The following is a 21244-nucleotide window of genomic DNA, read 5'->3' on the forward strand; positions in this document are numbered from 1 at the left end:
ACACACACCTTTCATTAAAGCCTCGCTATCAGCATCGATGAAGGGCTTTGAAGTGCAAGAGACTCGTCAGCTGTGTGGTTGGAAAACATGTAGCGTGATTGTTTTCTCTTTCTGTAGAGTTCACAGGGTTTTTAAAGAAGGTTTCCTGGGATTTTCGTTGAAGCCAAGAACCAAAAAACATGTTGCCTCTGATTGGATATCTGAAAACAGAATATTCCTGGCAACTCTGAAAATGTCCAATGTAGAAATAAAAAAACCATCACCATTACAAATCAATTCACCACTTGATTGTTTACCTTATGTCAGAAACAAACACAGTGGAGGAGAGCGGGAAATTACATGGAGGGGGAAATAGAAAATGAGATCCATCTGCAGGAGATGATGTTGATGATGATGATGATGATGATGATGATCCAGCACTCTATACACAAAGAGTCAACACACAAACGGCCAAGCTTTGAAAACACAAGTTTAAAAGAGGACGCACTTAAAAAAAAAGACCCACAATGCCACGCTGAGGCAACACACAACAGAGCAGTGACCCCCATCGAATAACAATACACCAAGCAGGCGGACCGAGCAGCTTTTTAACGACGCCGTACAAACACGCCACACTGAGCTATCTGAGCAAAGCACACACGGCGAGCGGCGACACCCTGGAACGAGCACACACACACACACACACACACACACACACACACACACACACACACACACACACACACACAGAAAGGTACAAAGGAGTGGGAGCTGATGAGAGGAGGAAGCCACAAGACAAAAATGAGACAGAGCTGACGGAGAAGGGGAGGAGGCATGCGGAGGAGGAGAGGTGGCGGCGGCGGAAGAGGAGGAGGAGGAGGAGGAAGAAAACTGAGCTCACAAACGTGTAAAAAGACAGACGAGAGTGATTTCCAATTCTAACATTTATTAGATCTACTCAATCACAGGTACAGAGTTTATTGGCAGTGATTATCTACAACAGGCATCTAGAGAGGGAGTGAATGACCCAGATAGAGAATGACAAGCAATTCAACAATGTCACCAGAACTAAGGAGCACTTGTTCTCCAGTGACTAATTATTTATGGCATTGCTCAATTTGCTGACACCATTTAATGACTCACAGGTTTGAGAGATTACAAAAGGAAGGAAAAAAGCTTTTTGACATTGTTGCATTGCTCTTAACTCGAGGTGGTGGGATGGAGAGGAATACAGTATTTATATTGTACCGACTGTTCGCAGTCGCAGGTCCAACACTGTAAAACAATTGTGTGGGTCTGGTTTGCTACGATGTTTTCTAATTGTACATAATGAACCCACATGCCAGGAAACACAGCTGCTAATCGCATCACTTTCAGTTGTTCTGAATTCATCGACTACAGTACTGTCAAAATATTGATCTAATATTAATCTGTATGCACTGTGCATATATTGTTAATATTCACAAGCTCTGCAATCAATTACATCTGCATTCTCATGCACCCCAAACTACAAAATAAACTGAATATCTAACTGGAATGACCTAATCCCAGTCATGTGGCGAAACCCAACAATTCGTGGTGTAAGTAAACGTTACTCACTGAACAAAATATACACATCCCTATTTACAAGACGATCAGAGTGTAATTAAGATCAATCACACACATGCTTTGCGGAGTATAATCAAACAAATCAGTTTAAATGAATGGCAAACTGAGAAAGAGTCAGGATCAATTTGTCATTAAAGTGCATCAGAGTCAGTGTAGAGGGAGTTTAATCATGGAGGTGGTCGGGTTGAGACCACCGGGGAGAGAGCGCACACATGCACATACCACACACACGCAAACACACGGAGCACTGGTTTGTTACACTGTAGCAGTACCTGAACTGGACTTTCCCTCTCCACCTGCGTCTTGAGACGGAGGGCAGTGTGGTGGCGGGGTGAAGTTGGCTTCGGGGAGGCTGCTGTCGAAGGACGGCATGAGGGACGGTGATGGAGGCATCAGGGTGCTGTTGGGGCTGCTGATGTCGCCCTCCCCCACCAGAGTCAGGTCGCTGTGGGCGTCCTCCTCGACGGTGCGGAGGATCGGCCGGGTGTCCAAGGGCCGGGGGATGGGGGAGAGGTGGGTGCCAAAAGTTGGGTGGCGAGGAGGGGGCATCAGGCACCGCCTGGTCCCGGAGTGTCCGTTGGCACTGGAGCTGAGGGAGGAGTCCAGGCTCTCCGAACGGAGGCCGGCGGTGAGGGCCCCCCGCGAGGAGACGCCGTTCTCCCGGCTTGGTTTCAGGCCGCCGGGGGTGGAGCAGGCCAGGTCAGAGGAGGCGGAGCAGGAGGAGGTGGGTGGGGTCAGACGCAGGAAGTCGGGAAGCACCAGGTCTTCTTTGCTCAGGAGTCCTCGCTGGTCGTTGGCTCGGGTGCTCTGCGCCCGGCTCAGCAGCTCAAAGAATTCTGCAACAAAAAAAGATCAAACAAGTTCCCTTCACTTAAACTGTCCACAAAGGGGAGCGCCTGGAAAGACATGATGAGTCGAGGGTTAACATTCGGCGTAGTGGCCTCACACCTGACAGAGAAAATAACCCTCCAGAGCTGCCAAAGATATCGGTTAGTCCCGAGGCAAAGCAAAGCAAAGCTAAGAAATCCACCAATAAGTCAGAGAGAGAAAGAAAGACAAGAGGGATTTACCTTCAGCTTCATCTATATTAATCTTTTTCTGTTTTCTCTTTTCCCCTGGGAGTGCTGAGTCTGGTCCACTTGCTCTCACAGAAAAGTCCTTTGGTGTTGACCTCTCATCTCCCTGCAGATGCAACAATAACAATGCACTCTGTTAGGGGATGGAGGGATGGGGGTGCATAAAGGGGAGGCTAAGCATGAGCTGCCAAGCACCCTAGTGAGCAGAGTGTCTGGATTTACTGACACCTCATGTATAGATGAGCCTCGTCCATCTGTCGGCTCTCTGTGTCTTCCCTGACCTCGCTAGACCGAGTGCTATCTGCCTACATAAAATAACTCAAGCATGGAAAGTGAGCATGTGAGTCAGCCACAGGCAGTGTTAGGGCAAGGAATACAAACAAAACAGGAACCCACCAATTTAAAGCACGTCAAAGAGCGTACATGTGAATAAAGATGAATGAGGGCCACTAATAATGACACTGAATGTTGCATAGGCAGCGCAGCAGTGGAAAGGGACCAAACACCACACCGGGACTTTAAAGGACACACACAGGAGAGTAAAGATGTCGCGAGTACTTACTGTGGCAGAAAAACTTCGACTTGGAGGGTGGTTTTTTAGGGAGGAGGCCTTAGATTTGTCTATTTGAAGACAAAGAGAGATGCACAAGAAAATAAATCATCAGGCTGAGAAATCAAAGAGGAGAGAATGAGACAGGAGGAGGGCATTTTAGACATAATAAACCCACGGAAGAAACTGATGTTTGCAAGTTCCAGTAGGGGAAAAAAAAATTCTCATATCCATTTAAAATGTTTGATGGTCTTACCTTTCCCTGAAGCTGCCGGGTCGATTCGCTCCAAAACAACTCGTAGGCCATCCAAGCTCGATATGGGGGCGCCCAGGTCCAAAGGCTCAGTTTCTCCGCTCTGAAAACCAAACACAATTTGATGGTCAACACGTCAGAATCTTCACCTGCAGAAGTCTAAATACACAATACTTAGTATGTTGAGCACAAGGCCGATATTTGACTTCACGAGCCCTTGTTTAATTTGTGAACTATTCTCCAGCTCTGGACTACTGTATAATACAGTTATAATGCCTGAAAACCCACAGGACGGAAATAAATCTTCTTGCAGGGGCTTAGGGGAGGAGTTGGCATGTTTAAGGAGTGTCGTCATTCTTAATTATAGCCCCGGTGCTCCATCTTCCGAGGCTGGGCTGAGTCAGAGAGCTAACCACCGTGTAGAGATGGAAAAGGATGCGGTCGCTTCCCTCCCCTAACCATGATGCTCCACCCTGTGGCACTGTCACACACTACACAGGAGCTTCAAAAGCATTACGGCCATTGTAGCCACCGGGGACGACTTACTACTTTGGCCACAAGATCGCTGAGGTGGAGGCCATATTTGGCCACCACGGGGCGCAGGACCTCAGTGACTGGTTTGGTAGGTTTGGCTTTAAGCCCCACGGAGCGGTTAATGGGTACCAGGTCCAATCTGGGAGCCGAGAGAGAGCACAAGTAAATGTCAGCACAGACATGAAAGCATAGACAGAATATGCTGCTTTCAAAAGAAACTGACAGATCCGGCAAACTTTGATGAATTATTCATACCTAAACAGAGTCCGCTTCTCCACTCTCAGCTCTCGAGAGCTGAGGGTCATGCAGTCTTGGTCCAACACCAAAGGCTATGAGGGGGGAAATGAAACTGCCCATTAGCAACACATAAAGCTCCAGCAAAAATAAATAAAAAAGACTGCACACATTGTCCACTTTAATCCTCAGAAATCCTTTTAATTATTTTTGGTTGAATTCCCCTTTTTACAGTTCTCACAATGATAAATAAAGCATGTGTAAATGGTAAATGTATTTGTGCAGTATTTACCAAAACTTTGATTTATATCAAACAGAGGGTTGCATCAATTCATTAAAGAGGAGCTTGCAGCAGTGCTCTGCTCTCTGATCTTTTAGCAGCAGATGTTTTTAGCAATCATCAGTAGTTTGCCTCCCTCACCTTCTCCCCTCCCACCAGGAAGAGGTCCACAGCAGCAATGTTGATGCTAATGCTCTGGCAGAGCTCTTGCAGGACTTCCCTTATGGAGGCACCAGGCCGAAGGCTGATCGAAGGGCAGGAACCGTTGGGCAGCATCACGCTGCAATGTTTGGGGGAACGCTCCCATGCTGAGTGGCGATTATCAGACTAAGGACACAAGATTTGAAAGAAGAAAAAAAAAAAAGAGTAAAGATCTGGATTATGGCTTTTAAAGTGTCAACGATACATAGTTTCAGTTGAAATTATAGCAAGTTTTTTGTTGTTCTCTCATTTATGCCATCCATAAACAAACAATGAGTGGGCTGACCAGTATAAGAAAAAACAACTGTGGCTTGTTACGCTGGCTTCATCAGACATAGGGCTCTGTGTTGCCATGGTGATCAGTCCAGAGGAATTTTACCTCAATCTTGCCAGCAGAGCAGGAAGTGGCCATCTCCAGACTGGTACCGGACGACAAGGAGCCCTGGGACTCCCTCCGCCCATTACTGCCCCAGTAATCTGCACAAAACCACAAAGAGGATGATGAATTCATGGCGATAAGACACATTAGCAAAGGACACAATATGTAACATCAAGACAGCGCCGAGCTGACTTATAATCGTTGTTTGACGCCACTAAATCTTCACAGGCGAAAAAGTTAAAGTCGTCACAGAAGATAGTTGCGATTAAACAGTAGGTGTTTCGTTAAATTATGGTGCAGCTACATTTAGTGAGACATTTATGTTGAAGCGTCGGTGTGATAGTAGGTTCAATTTAGCAAGAAATCACATGATAGAAATGGAGATAATTAAGATGGTAGCAGAACTGTGCCATCTGAAATGTTTTGTGGACCAGAATGACTACTTTCAGAGAATATTTACAAACAAAAAACGAGGAATGTTATTTATATATTCCACAAAGCTTGAACGTGTAAAAGAAGAAAAAAAATCAGAAAATGACATTGAAGTCAATTGGAGCCTTGAAAATAAGAAACTTTCAGCTATAATTTGACATTATAATACTAAAAATCTAATCTAATCAATATCATACTAACCTCATTTTGGTATTTTGCCACCTTTCAAACATTGGCCTCTAACTCTCTACGGTTTGTCAAATTGCCAGACTTATACTGTGTATGGATACTCTGAGGACTGCGGAGCAGCTGTGTTTCTCCGTGCCTCCCCCGCATCGAGTTCATGGCAACGCCGGAGCTGGCAGCGATTTTGGTGTCTTGTTCAAGGACACATGAGCACTTTGGAAATTTGCGTGTTGCAAAAGCCTTAAACTTAAACCAGAAAGCATCAAATTCTTACCGAGGTTAATGTCTCCTATGTCCTTCTTCTTCGGACCCTTCCCAAAGCTCCTGTTGCGGGACCACGAGAAGAAGATGCCGCGTTTCTTGTCAGCGCTCTCATCCCTGCTGTCTTCATTCAGTGACCTCCCTGACCTCTGCTTTCTGGCCTCCTGTTGGTTGGAGAACAAAAACTAAAGATTGGTACTGCTCGTACTGGTATGACGAGCGATGCCCGCAACGTTGTTTTCCATGACCAGTGGCTTTGATACAGTCAGAAAGCAATGGTGGCACCTTTTTGGGAGTGGAGAGGGCAGAGCGGTCAGAGCTGGCACTGTGCTTCGAGGGCGCGGGACTGCAGGGAATCTGGTAGGGGTCCGGCAGGGATCGGCCATCCACCTCGGCACACATGCACTCTTGGTAAAGGGAGGACTTGAGGAATCGGGAATAACTGTCAAACTTCATCAGGTTGAAGATCTGAAGATGGAAAGAGTGGGTGTTTGTAAGTCAAATAAAACAATGAAAGTGATGGTGAGGGAGAGGTGAGATACACAAAGAGACACATCAAGGTCAGAAATAAGGGAGAGAGGAAGAGAAAATGACACATAGACAGAAACAAAAGAGAAGAAATGACTAGCATTAACATATGGTTACAGTTGACGTTATAGCAGATCTTAACAGTTAGCACATTATCATGCTTGTGTGCAGGCAGAAAATATGCAGATCTCTGACTGCATGTTGATGTGTCAGTGTGTACAGTGCACGCTAGGTTCTCTGTGGGTGTATGCCAGTTTGTGTTTATCACTCTTGCAAAAGCTCAGAGCCCTTTCGTAAACAAACCCAGATGGCCACCGGAAAAAAAACAATATGCTCGTGCAAAGTGACTAAAGGCTAGATGAGAACCAAACCCCCCACTGTCAAGAAAAATGTCTCGATCTTCAGTGTTCATACGTATGAACACTGAAGATCGAGTGTGTATGTCGTACAGATTGTAAAGCCCTCTGAGGCTATTACAGCTATATTGGGCTCTACAAATGAAATAGAAATTGAACAATGTAAATACATTCGAAAGTCTAAATTAACCAAAGACAGAGAAGTATTTTTAAAATTGCGTTAAGAGATGAGCTATAACTACAGCGGCTGTCTTGTTGTTACCTGTAGCTGCTGCGTCTTGAACATGTCGGGCCGTGGGGAGGTGAGGACGTCGTCGGCCAGCTGGGCTTGGCTGTCGATGTTGACCGGCATCGTGGCCTTGCTGGACAGGAAGCTGTTGTAGATCTCTCCGGCTCTCTGGGACAGCTGCAGCACAGAGGTTGGATGATGGAGAATTTTAAGAACTAACGATGTCGCCACATGTCTTCTTATGTAACGCTTTCATTGATGTATTTTTACATTTTTTTACCCTTTGTACATAAGTGATAATATTACTGTCGTTCTAACAGAGAATCAAAATCTTACGTTCTACATGCAGGTACACAAAGTTATGTTGACAAGGGGAGGTCAGGTTTGACTGTTTTATTTATGTGGATATTAGACAAATAGGTTGGGAACCATTCCAATCAGCGTATATGTTTGTAGCAATGGGAGTTGCCCCATACTGTGGACTTACCTGCTTTTTATCAGCTGCAGGGACATGACAGAAGTATTCGCAGGCCTGCCAGAACAAGATATTCTCCTCACTGAATTCTTTCTTGAGAAATTCCTGTGGAGACACACAGTAGGAGAGTTTCTATATGATCTCTAGCTCATTCCTTCCCGTCGCTCCAGTGCAATTGTTGTGGAGACCAGTAGTGAGGCCAGAAATGATCGGGTGTGATGTTGTGAACAAGACTGGTGTAAGTGTAGGCGAGGGATAGTGTAGGCGCACAGTGCAGCGCTGAAGGAAGGTGAGGAGCGAGGTGCTTCTGGGACGCCACAACTCAACGTCGAGCGCTCTGAAAGTGTTGTGGGCTCACTTCAAAAGACACATCTTTTATGTGGGAGGTAACATAAATGAGGTGCCCGTGCTCGGAGAGGTTGGACATTGAGAAACCGGTTCTGAATCGGTTCCAAAATAAACCTAGGATTTGTTTTAAAATTCTGTCAACTCTCCAAAGTCTGGCAATGATTTAGAGAGGAAAAAAAGGTGATTCAACAAAAAGTGATGACGCGTTGAAATAATTCTATTCACGAAGAAAGCTGGTCTAGTCTACTACCTGGACCAAGGACCAGGACCAAGTCGAGACCAGACCAGTGTGAGTCCCACACAACATGGAACATACAAACCAAAGACACTCCTCAAATTGATCTTAAAAGTCCACATTCCCACAGAAAACAAGAGAAGATTCCTTCATTTACCTCTTTTATTGCCATATATACTGTGTATGTGTGCAAGTATATAAGTGTGCCATGAGAAATGTCCTGATAAAAATAACCTAAAGGCATTGCAGAGGAGTATTTTATGTGTGGAAGTTCACAGTAATCAAGGTAACAAATAACTCAGACGATGCACAGACTGAGTAAAAACACGGGCAGCTCCGAGAAGTGACCTTCAAAAAGACCGACCTTGAGTGCTACAACACTAACACGATAAAGCACTACTTCAGAGTGAAGCCATTTCATTCCATAACGGGCAATCAATAGGTAACAGAAGAGCACTAAGCACAAGTAAAACAAGTGTAAAACTAAAGAGGATGTTTTTCTTTGTTGCTTCCACTACATTTTAGTTTCCTTTTCTTTTCAAATAACACGAATCACAACCAGGCTTCAACAAGAAACCGAATTAATGAGCAGAATCGCTAAAACCCAAACAACACACACAGTCTACTGCCGCTCGCCCACTTTTGTTTTGCACTTAAATCCTAAATCCGAGACGCCGAGACTTAGTAAAACGGGATTCAATCCATTTCGGAAAACTTTTAGTTTTCTTACCGAGAAGTAGCGCACACCCACTGGATCCTGGAGGAGGCGTTCGAAGCAGGCGGCCCAGCTGGCCACGCGCTGCTCCGGGACCCCTCGAAGGCTGCCTGCTCCTGGGAGACTGCCATTGCTATTCAGGCTGCTCTGGCTGCAGCATCCCTGCAACTGGACTCCACTGTAGTCTGCAAGACGGAGAGAGCACAATGCAAAATGTTAGCGGGCTCTAGTGTGAAAGGGTAATCCCAGCCAGAGGGACCGTTGGAGAGATTCTGCTATGGACCTTGCGGCCTTTTTTTGGGTGCTTTTGAGAAGGTAGACTGAGTTAATTTAATCCATGGAGGAAAACAGAGCTTTCATAAAAAAAAAAATATATATATATATATTTATTTAAGAGACATCCTCTTAGAAACCAACAAAACATATCCTGTCTTGTGTTAGTACACATCTCAAAAAAGCAGTTTTGGTGATCGTGGAAGCAAGAAAGCACAATAAAACAGCACATTTTTACCATCAGAATCGGGTGAAGGTGTTAATTACTTCACCTAAAACGCTCACTACAGTCTTTTCAACACTTTACTTCAGAGTACAGGGAATGACATATGAGTTGTCAGCAATCTAATAAAAGTCGTGATCCTGTTGGAGTTAAGAGAGGGAACAACTTGCCATAAAATGATCTTGACATAATGGGGAGCCAAAAGGTGCCGTATATCTGCACCGAGCATAATTGCAAAAAGGAAATGGATTTAGACTCTAAAGTGAAGGTCAAGGGAATTGCAAGGAAAGCTCTGCACTGTACCCATTTCTACATCTCCCATCGATAAATGTCACACACTAAGTGTAAGTCAAAGTTCAAAATATGTTACGGGGGAAGTGTGGAGAACAAGGCTAACAGATCTGATCGCATCCGACAAACAGCAGATGTCACTCGGTTGGTAAGAAAGGATCAGAGAGGGGGCAGCGAGGACAGAGAGCAGAATAAAAGAAGACAGAACAGAGGAGTTGAGGACGATTGGAGGGACACAAGGAGGGAGTGTGGGTGAGTCAACTAAAGTGGAGGCTTCGGCCAGCGCAGTACCTGCTATCATGGCAGCAGATGGCCACTTTACAGCTGTGAGGCCGAACACAAAAAAACAAAAGGGCCACGGTGAGATTTATAACACACACATTGCCGTCGTCATTCTGCTGAGAGTCAACTGGTATTAACGAGAGTGCATCTTTGCTGTTGAGAAAAGGATGCGCGCGAACATATCCTCATGTTGTCCGCCCGCCTGCACAGGAAGTAGGGTGGATTTACAAATAGGTGTAGTTCAACTGTGGTGAAATAAAAGCGCTGGAAATAGTTCACGACGTCACCAACAGCTGTTCAGTGAGGTCTTTCAGAATATTACTCAGATGGCCTCTACGTGACCTTTTAAAAACAGAGCGCATCTCAGTCTGAGGCGTTAGTCCAGCTGAATGAGTGTGTCCTTAAACTCGCAAGGGCTTCACGGTAAGCAGGAGAATTTGTGGGATTTGTTTTCTTACAATGAAGCCAAATGGCTGGTTTCCCCCACGGGCCTTTGGAAGTCCCTGTCTAAAGTTTGCTGACAAGCCATTTGTTTGGACTTGGGTTTAATGCATTAGGACGGAGGCTTTGGGAGACTTGTTCACCGCATTGTGTGCCGCTCGGTTAATGAGATTGGCTTTAGAAAGCAAACAGCCGTGCGTGTCTGATGCACATCCCCGCTGAAAGGAGCTGCCCTCCTCGCCGCAGCCTCGGTCAGCCTGTTAGCAAATGTTATTAAAAACTGCAATGAAAGGGAGGACCAGACAGCATGTGCACGCTAGCCCCGACTGTAACCCAAAACATGCTCGGCAAGCATCCTTTGTTAATTAGGCATGCTGCTGCCTACAGTGCATCATCCTCACTGGGTCTTTTTTATGAGACCTTTTCTGTTGAGCAGCTACAAAGTTCAGCACCGAGCAGAAAACGAGAAATTAAAATGAAAGACTCTGAAAAAGGCACCGCAAGCTGGACAAGATCAAAAAGCTTTGCCGTTTTAGTGAAAAGCGACGATTAAGAAAAAGCCTTCCGATCTTGTGACCCTTGCGATTTAATTCAGTTTTAGGAGTTTCCCTTAGACGGCTGGCATTCTTTTTTTTCCCACGCTTCACATCAAATGATCACATTAAGATTCTTCCAGAATCGTGTTTTAAAGTAGTAGGAACAAAGGAATTGTACTCACCGCCATCGGAGGAAGCAGCAGACTGAAAGAGAACAAAGGGAGACATGAGTGAGAGGCTGCCCTCATGACCTTCTGTGCTGAGACAAGAAACTGAAGATAGCAGTGTCTCTTCAGGCATCCCACCAGTCGCTCTGAGGTGTGGGTCCTTGTGGTTTGTAAGTGAGAGTGTGTGCATGTGTGTGTGTGTGCGCTACTGGGAAAGGGTTGGATCTAGGGTCCTTACACAAGGCCATCAATTTGTCAGTGGGTGGACCCCAGGCCTCTACCACACACAGCTGTTCACACCTCCACACCAGGACCCACCCTTCGTTTTATATTATGCTCTCACAAACAAACACACACACTGTGCATTCCTGCTAACTGCAGTCACAAAGATCAGAGCTCATCAAGGCAGAGCTACTGGAGAGGCCTTCGCTGGCTATAATGGTCCTCTATTCACTTGCTAATTCAAGCAATCGGGGGTGTATGCATGTGAAGACGGCCATGAATAAAAAGGCAAACAGCACAACCCCCCCCACCCCCCCGCCTTGCTGGCATGGCAATTTGAAGTTTCATAATTGGGTGTAATTATAGAAAAGGAATAATGCTGGATAAAGACACCACCTGTGTTTGATCTTACGATGGATCAACAAATATTTTCGTGGCAACATTTCAGTTTGAAATCCCTGCCTCAGCTTTGGGCTTCTCTTAAAAACCTGTTAGCATCCTTTTGGTGAGGCTGATGAAGATTTAAAGCCCGAACTGTGGAGCTGCTGTCGTAAATACATTTAAATGCAGGGGAGGATATGAGAGGCGCATCTTAGGGTTTGGTCCAAGAACACAAGAACAAAACAAAAAACACGGCGCGTTGGAGGATTCATCTGAAAAGGGGAGACTATTTCCAGACGAGTGTTTTCTGAGCTGCCACTTCAAAGTGTGAATATCCAAGGCTGATAATGCGGCTAAACAAGGCTCTTAATGCCAGGCTGGTGCCTCGGTGGGAGCAGTACATACAGTTTGTACTTTAGTGCAATTGCATAATACTGGCCTGCAAAGCTGCAACGTCACAGAACAATGGAAAGGAACGGAATGAAGCTGTGAATTTAAATAGCCGTTTTCAGCTCGATCAATCGGCCGAAGAACACGCTCAGACGCATTGTGGAGCGGCCCATTCTTTATCGTCTTTGTTGGTGCTACTGTCCGTCCCGGAGGCCGGGGACGTGACCGCGGGGCCATGTGCGCTGACGTGATGCCCCGTTCCATTTTGGGAGAGACCACATGTAAAAGCTCTATCAGACACAGACCGCTGGAACCACTAATTGTCTGTCACGGCCTCTTTACAACTCTGCTGCTGCCGAGTCCAACCCCATGTAGTCAACACCCAAAAAAGCCACCCCATCTGTGGTGGCTAGCATGTGTACAGTAATCATGGGTGGGTAGGAGGAGGACCAAACAGAACAGAGAAGAACACCCACTCCATCACCATCGGTCTGTCCCTTTTGGGTCTAAAAACAGCTAAACCTCAAACCTTAAATATATACACTGAGCGCTTTCCTTTTGAAAGAAGCAGACAGACATCACACAACATGACGTAAACTTTGGTTTCGAACAAAGGTCTCCAGGCGGAGGCGTACGATTTGGTGTATTTTCCTACTCTCCATTCTTTTGGGAGTAAAGACTACTTTCCAAACCTATGTATGGGAAGATTTGACTTCTATGGTGACAAATGGGATATATATCCACTTCCTCTCATTCACAGACATGTCATAATGAGTGGGAGAGGTAAATCATAATGCTCTTGACACAGGTTTTATGCAACATCTCGTCATTTAAAGCAAGCTTGTGTCAGAGGAGAATTATGTTGATGACAAATATGTCTGTATAGGTTGGTATGCAGGGGGAGGTATCCCAACCAACCCAGGATGAGCAAGAATCTTAATCACGTAACCACTGCAGTTTTTTTTATTGATTTTTTGGTGATCATCACGCAGTAAAAGTTGTTTCTTCTTCTATTGGTATACTCTTGTGGGATTGATTTTTATATTTTGCTGACTGAAGTTAGGCTTGTATTTATTTGCACCTGTTATCCCTCAAATCTGTAACCGGTGAAATGATTGTTCCTAAAAAGCTATTTATTTCATTTTGAATGGATTTGAGTTTTATTGTTTTGAGTCTTTTGTTTTCAACTCAAGTGTTGTATCACGTGTGGCAGTTTGTTTTGTTAATTTAATTGACATTATCGTGATATAGATACACATAAACCTGTTATAACACGATAGAAGCTCTTGGCCATATTAGATTACACACAATTGTTTTACATTTAGCTAATAGCAGCTAATGATTATTTCAACTATTGATTAATTTGTTCATGAATTCGTTATTCTTTTCTTCTTCAAATAATAGATACAAATTTTTATTAAACTATAAAATGACAGAATGCAAACACAATAAGTTTCCAATTATAGAAAACTGGAAATCTGGAAACAACAAATGTTTGGTTGTTTTTCTTGATAAACAAACTAAATAGATAAATGCATTGTTGTTTGATCAAGTACTTACAAAGAAAATGACATTGTGATCAAGGATCACATTTGTAAAGGTTGACACGGTGTTGTTTGTATGTGTGTGTGTGTGTGTATGTGTGTGTGTGAGGCTGCAGGGATTAGACCACACACACCCCTCGTTATTACTTCCTCGCCCACAAGTCCCCTGCAATGAGGCACCCCGTCGCCTCTTGTCCACCTTCCTCAGTTGACACCTCTGGTGACGAGCCGGTCCACCATGGGTGGCTCTGTGGTACTACAGACCCGCTTTGATCCTATTCATATACGGCTGAACTGCAGAGATCCCATTTCACAGCTGGAATCCCTCTGAAAGCCGTCCACGTTAGAGGCCGTTATCAACCAAATGGACAAAATTCAAATTCCAGTCCAAGCGGAGCCAGGGTACTTTGGCTCTCCAGTTGGAAAATACTCTCCCAGCTTTAGTGTGGTACAGCCTCCACGCCGTGCAGTCTGGCATCCCCGAGACTCCACATGCTGAAGGAGCGTAGAAGATCCAACCGAGACGGACTCATGTGTGATCTGTAAAGTGAGCCGCCGCGACAAAAGCACACTTTCACCCACCGGCGTCGAACCAGTGGAAGGACAGGCCAACTTTACACAAATGCTAATGTCACCCATTACCACCTCTCACAGAGTGTATTATTTCGGATCTTTTTAAAAGTGATTTATATTACCTTTTGGGCTTGTTTAGGCATGTTCCGTCCCTCAAAAACTGGGTTGAGATGTACCCTGCTCAACACTTCACCACGGTCAGATTAAAAAAAAAAAACGATGAAAAAAAAGTCTCTGCTAAACTTTTACACAAGTCCAGGCTGATTCTAGCATCCCGCAAACAAACAACCGTGAGTCCCCACCACTTCAAACAGCTGTTCTGAGAGGTAGAGAGAGGAGCACCAACGAGGGAGATTAATGAGAAAAGCAGCTGACTGAACAAAAGGAGTCTCCCGGCTTCGTACGGAGGAGGAAGAGGAGGCTCGCTGGGCAAACCACAGTTTACTTACAGTGTTGAAGTTCCAAGTCCTCTTGAAGGAAAGTCTCTTTTTGAGACTCATTGTTCCCTGGTCTGCTACACGAGGAGCACACAGACAGATTGTGTGTGTGTGTGTGTGTGTGTGTGTGTGTGTGTGTGTGTATGTGTGAACGCATACCTGAACATTCCCCACCCAAAACTCCGCAAACCATGTCTGTACAAGTCAGAGAGAGTGAGGAAGAGAGGGAGGGAGGGAGAGGAGGAAATCTGACAAGGTACTGGACAGAAAGAGAGAGGAAGAGGAGGAGGAGGAGGAGGAGGAGAAGAAGAGGGGGGTTGAGAAAGAGGAAAGAAAGATCCCCTTACGCCGCAGCTGTTGCCATGGCAACGCAGCCGACAATACATACAGCCTCTGCCACAGTGGCGTGAAGGAATCAAATGAATTAACCTCCCCGCTTTGTTCCACACACACATACACACACACACACACACACACACACACACACGTCCATGTCCAAACCACAGAGTGGCCTTCCCCCTCTTCTGTTTCCAGTTGGGGCAGAGAGAGAGAGAGAGAGAGAGAGAGAGGTAGAAGAAGAAGAAGAAGAAGAAGAAGAAGAAGAAGAAGAAGAAGAAGAAGAAGAAGAAGAAGAAGAAGAAGAAGAAGAAGAAGAAGAAGAAGAAGAAATACCCGGTCCGTTTAAATGGAAACCAGATGAATTTTGTTTGAGCAAAATAAAAGTTTGGTCGCCTATGAGTTGAACTCTGAGCTTCGTTAGCCGCTGTCACAGAGCAGCGTTGCTACCCCCAGCATGTCGATTGTTTAGTTGGACGGTCTATTATTCTTCAAGCATCGGTGGCTCATTCGGAGGTTCTCCCATGGCACACGAGCTGACATTAAACGTCCTAATTTTCCCGTGAATAATGGATGGTTTTCCCAGTAGATTTCTCCTGTTTAATTGGGTTTTCACATGTCTATCACTTTGGAACTGGGATGTTCGTCATAGTTGCATGGTTGTGTCGATGACTCCAGAGGGTTATGTGTTCATGTATGTAATGGGAGAGAAGGAGTGATGGGACAAGGCCTCCTCCGTATGCTTCAAACACACTCGGTGGAACAGTCTACTTCAGCCCTGCACGTTTTGCCCTTTGACCTCCCTGAGGCGGAGCGTCCACCGCAGCCCATCTACGCACACATTACAAAGAGCAAAGCAATGTTGGAACTCTTCAAACCCCAAAAATGCCTCCAGGAGAAGCATTTTTCTCCCTCTTCATTCAGGTCCGCGAACAGAAGCGCCCGCTGCCACAAAGTGAATGGGTTCCACGTGAGCTCTGAGCCTCCACTTGAATTTAATCAATTCATAAAACCTTTGACAGGCTTTAAAGCCACAAACGAGAGCGCTGCTTGTCACAAGACCAAACTAATTGAATGTCAAGTTCTCCGGCAGCGCAGACGGAAAACAATCTAGGCCCAGCTATCTGTGGCAGACGACAAACTATTCCGTGACAATAACATCAGGAGAGACCCTCGCATGGAGGCCGCTTCCTTTCGAGGCAGAATGGGGCGAGGGTGCGGTGGCTGATAAGACCGAGGAGACATTTCATTCCCAACCAAGCGAGGAGGGCGGGGGAGAGAATTATGAAACACCCCTGACGGTATCTCAGTGAAGATAGTGGAGTCAGACAACCGGGTGTTTAATTTTCGGTGGTTTAAGAGGATCCAGTGTTTTTGACTGTGGGAACGTCTTGTTTGGCACAGCAGGTCTGTCAGACACTCACACAATCACATTAGCAAGGGTTGGATGAGGTCAGCATGCTTAAGCGATAGAAGGCGGTCAGGAATGGTAAACAACACAAACATACTGTAATTAGAGTCCCCTTTAGATTCCCTATCTGTATTATGCCCATAGATCAAGGGCTGTGATGTTGAGTCCCTTCAGACAACAGCCTATTTATGTGATTTGCGAATTTTGAGAAATTCCTATTTGATATTTTTGAGCCTCAGAAATCATGCCAGTGGTGTAATTCAACTTCACTTAAGTTATGATCTAATTTAGTGTCACATATTCTGGGACACTTAATTAGATTTCCAGGCATGTGATTCGGGCATTCCGCCTTTTTTCTTTTTTAGACAAAGTGTAATAGTGTTATTGCCAAAATGATAATTAAATTTTTTTATTTTAGCCATCATCTCACCAGTACACATTCAGTTGTTGACAAAAAATGGAATGCTCAGATTTACATTTAAAACGTAAAAAAAACATTTACAAATGCAGATGTGAAATCTTGTCATGCAAAGAGTTACAGATGTAACCATATTCCAGGACTGGACTTGACGTGAGTGGAAAGCAAACAATTAACTCAATGTCTGAGTTTGATTTAAACACAAATCGAGTGCAGGGGGGTGGGGGGGGGTTCTATAAATCAAATACATAAACAAAGATCGTCCATCAAACCTTAAGTGATGATGGGTGCAAATGTGCCCTCGGCTACCGAGCCGTAACGGTCCAGACTTTTAAGTGTAATCCCCTAAACCAACAAATGGGTTGTTCTCAATGTCTTTAAAGACACGAGTGATTTGCATGCAAACAGAGGCCATCGCCACAACGCGTTTCATCTCTTAATCCCCCTCATCAGCGGTAATCTACTGCCTGCTCCCCAACTTTAACCGGTTAGCAGATGGATACGGCTCTGCTCCTGTCTGGATTAAAGTGGCATTACTATGATTTGTTCGGTGCTGCCGTGTTTACCACTTGTTGCTGACAAAGTAGCATTCCTCTGGATGGAGATGTTTACCCTTTTCCCTCCGCTGCCCTACTTCTCACTGCGTCGGGAACACAGCGCTTGAACCGACATCAGAGTTTGTCTTTCGCAATTTATGACAACAATGTAAATTCACATCTTGTGATATTCGCCTGAACCTGTACAGCTCACGTCACCGCTCTCGCTACCCGAAGCTTCACTGTGAAGCCAAAAAGCCCGCATGGGAACATGATGTTATTGTTGGAGTAGCAAAAAAAAAGGAATGTTAGGTTAAAGGAAATGCAAGTAACACATACATTTGATTTATAAGGCACAGCTAAACAAAAATAGAATAACACCAGAGAGGGAAACTGGAACTAGTGACCGCAACCCCTCCCATCTTAATTTATTATCATAGAGAAAGAGCTGCGCTCACATGCGCCTGGAGGGCTCGAGGTGGGTAAACCACATAAGATACCACCACACCCTATTACTGCTCTTTCTCTTCCATAAAAAACAAAACAGAAATGGGCTTTCCATCCTGAAACCCGACACTTGTAATTAGTCCTGTGAGGTTTTTTTTACACTAAGAGTAACTGACACGAAAGTCTCGCGCACAGTGTTTTGAAAAGTCTGGGTGCTTGAGTACATTTGTTGTGTGTCGATATAAATGAATATCTGCCTCCTGGAAGTGCACAAGACTATATGTTGCCAGTGACAAAGGACTGCCATACTTGTTTACTTCCTGTGTAAGTCCCACTGACCTCACACCCCACTGTTAATCCTTTTTGGTCATGCAGGGAACCTGAGCTGGTTCAGGGAGACTGGAAAAGAGTTTATCCCTCTCGGCTGAAATATGATGGCATTTTGTCTCTATGGGAATTTGGCATAGCGACAAGTGGCAACGCAAGCAGAAAGTTGAAACTGGTGAAACTTTCTCAATACAGCATCTGCATCTTTCCTTCAAAAACTCACTCACTTTTAACTCATATGTGCAACATGTGCTGATCATCTTTTGCTGCAACAACTCACACAGCGCTGCATAATTTGCATTTCAAGGCAACCTTTTTATCTACTGCCTTTTTGCAATGTTGTGACACGCGGCGAAGGTCAACGCATGAACAATGTGTCGCTGTTCAGTGTTTACTCCACCTAAAGCAGTGAGGTCATGCAATAACCAAGCCACGCAAACAGATTTATCGGATTTCTTGATGTGGACCACAGGATGAATATGTTATAGGAATAGTTCACGAGGGAAAGTTGGTGTTTACAATTTCCAAAGTCACAGGGAGAGTAACTTGGCCGCCCCAACAATCCATGTTTATGACTTCCACAGTGGGAAAGGAGACAAGGCTTTGGTTCCGCGGGGCAACCTGCGCCAACACAAGGCCAAAAAGATACCAGCTAGACTCACTTTCCCAGCCTCCCCGCAAACCTCTCTCGTTCAAACACGACGTCTTGCTCAATGTCTCAAAGACAGACGTGCAGCAAATACGCCGTGGCGTCGTCTGAGCTACAGGTGTGAGGTAAAGAGTTGAGCACGACGAGCAGCCCACTGTTCCCCAGACATGTCTAAACTCTTTCCAGGGAGGTGATACAAGACTTTGGCACTTCTTAAAGCCATTCCTTGTTGAGTAACCTCCACACCCTTGGCAGTAGATTCACCTTCAGTGGCGAAGAGAATAATAATAGAACGATTGAGGAAGGTAAACAATGAATCACCCCCAGAAGCTGTGCACCACGTTCATCCGTCCTGGTTCAGACACTCTTTCCTATCGCCAATCAGCACGGGATGGTGAAATGCTGTGCGGTTAACTAATTAAAATAAATACATCGTAATCCTGAATGTTGATGGATGATGTCATAGCGTTGGTGTGACAACAGCCCAGAGTGGAGCTGCAAGCGCGTCTCCGTCCAGAGATGGCGAGGCGGCGGGTATTTTCCGTGGTCACATTTTGGTCCAAACAGCAAACTCAGCAACCACAGCCACATCTGGTCATCTGGTTATTGGCTGTTGCATATTCATACCCCCGAGCAGCTGGACAGTTAAATAACTTCTATTCAAGTTCTGTTGTGTTAATGTACTGTTTTTCCCCCAGTCTGTGGGTTTGGAGAGAGACGTAATTGCAATAAAAACTCTTGCGGGAGAAGAGAGGCAGAGAAGAAATCATACTGGAGACATTGAGGAAAACGTCAGGCTGCGTGGTTTTAGCCTAAGGACACGTTTCCTGAGCGCTGACTGTCCACCCACACTCCAGAGCCGGGCCGTGTGATGTCAGCCAGATTAAAGTGTGTCGTGTTCTCCTGCCTCTCTCTCTCTGCAGAACACACGGTTCCTGCTCATCTTCTCAAATCGTAAAACATCACGAATAGAAGGAAGGATTCACATAATGAAGTGCGGCGTCTCAATTTAGCAGCGACTGGAATATAAAAAAAGAATCATGACTCAACTTATAAAAAAGGGAATATAGGTCGGTTGCTTGGATTAAAACATATTGCATGAGCCACAAAAGATCAAGCAGCAGTCATGTTGATGTCTTCTTGAGGTAAGTGATTAAGAGGGCTGGTGAATCAGAGCAGGGGGGGACATGCCTGCACAGGGGCAGAGGCGAGGGAACAACCAGAGGCAACCATTTCAAGTTCAAACTAAACTGCTGCTCTTGCACGATCCCCTCAAAACAAAATGCAAGACATCAGACCACAGTGACCTCTGACCTCCGCTTCCCTCGCAATGAACCCAACTTCTCCTAACGCATCCAAGTAATTGCAACAACAACAAAAAACGGGTCGCTTGTCAGGGGGAAGCGCAACAGAGCACACACTTCATTCAGCGACCCTTTTACGAGTATAAACGTGTGGGGGTCACGTCACAAAACAACCTTTTAGTGCGCCGTCTAATTTAAAGTCAGCGCGCATCCCGATATAGATGCTCGGCCACATTTCTCTGTATAGAGCAGCGCAGTGTGTGCGTGCGTGTGTGAGTGTGTGTGAGTCCCGCTGGCACTGGTCAAAACATTCCTCCGACAGACCACACAAGCCAACCACTGTATGCCGCTCAGCGGGCTACAACCGGAGCTCCAAAGAGCCCAAAGACGGAGACGCGACCGGCGGCGGGAAGGAGGACGAGGAGGGACAGACACAAACAAAACATGCAGACTCCGGGATTTCCTGGCAAGACTTACAGGGCTGAGAGTCAAAGTTTTCTCCATGTATGTCGCCGTGCGCGTGCGTCTGGCTTGTCCCTCAGCGCTGCTCCACACGGCCGCTCCGGTTAGATTGATCCATCCGCCGGGGCTCCGCGGTGCGTTTGCGGTGCAGAGAGACGGAGCTCTACGGGGGAGGACAGCACGCGCAGGAGAGCAGAGGAATCCTGACAGCTACTGGGAGTTCAAAAGCTCCCTCTCTCTTCCACTGCTGCCTGCTCCCTCCCTCTCTCTCCTCCTCTCTCTCTCTCTCCCTTTCTCTCTTTGCTGTAAATTCCTCCTCTTTCCCTCTCTGCGTCTTCATGCCGTCTCTTGGTTTCTGCTACGCCCACAAGAAAGATCCATTACAAGCAGGCGCGCAAACAAGAGCTGCTAATGTCTCCACACCTATGAGGAGAGGAGAAACTTCACACTCATGGGGCAGGAGAAGAGGTGCCCCAGCATTTTTCCCAGCATGCATTGCCTGAATAAAACACTGCACTTTGACTAAGTCACATGAACAGATGTTTTCACCTCAAGGCATGGTAGACAACTGTCTCGTAGTGGTGGAGTGGCGTGTTGGGCCTTTGCTGCAGGGCGCTTGACAAGCTCCGCGTGGAAATAAGACCAGGAAGGTACAAAGCGGCACATTCTTCGACATGCCCCGACATAAGGAGATCTGACAACGGAAGCTCAGGGTGCATCAAAAGCAGCCTCCGT

General features: G+C 45.7%; 1 protein-coding gene across 1 annotated transcript; it reads right to left on the reverse strand.

Annotated features, from left to right (window-relative positions):
• Positions 1-939: 939 nt before the first annotated feature.
• LOC306734008 (regulator of G-protein signaling 12-like) lies at positions 940-20649 on the reverse strand. Its single transcript, XM_079215330.1, has 15 exons — positions 20525-20649; positions 11088-11109; positions 8875-9044; positions 7574-7666; positions 7120-7263; positions 6259-6441; positions 5987-6137; positions 5095-5192; positions 4656-4841; positions 4256-4329; positions 4013-4139; positions 3470-3569; positions 3226-3284; positions 2658-2769; positions 940-2423 (listed from the first exon to the last, which is right to left on the reverse strand). The coding sequence occupies exons 1-15, from the start codon at positions 20549-20551 to the stop codon at positions 1843-1845; spliced, it is 2127 nt and encodes a 708-aa protein (XP_079071456.1). The 5' UTR covers positions 20552-20649; the 3' UTR covers positions 940-1842.
• Between the last annotated feature and the right edge of the window lie 595 nt (positions 20650-21244).

The sequence above is a fragment of the Taurulus bubalis genome, assembly GCF_910589615.1.
Source record: "Taurulus bubalis genome assembly, chromosome: 3".
Classification (NCBI taxonomy): domain Eukaryota; kingdom Metazoa; phylum Chordata; class Actinopteri; order Perciformes; family Cottidae; genus Taurulus; species Taurulus bubalis.

Coding starts and splice junctions, on each gene's coding strand:
- LOC306734008 (XM_079215330.1), bottom strand. CDS start 20,551: ATGGAGAAAACTTTGACTCTCAGCCCT. Junction 4,330..4,655: donor TCCTGGTGGGAGGGGAGAAG/GTGAGGGAGGCA, acceptor CCCCCCTCATAG/CCTTTGGTGTTGGACCAAGA. Junction 3,285..3,469: donor CCCGGCAGCTTCAGGGAAAG/GTAAGACCATCA, acceptor GTCTTCAAATAG/ACAAATCTAAGGCCTCCTCC.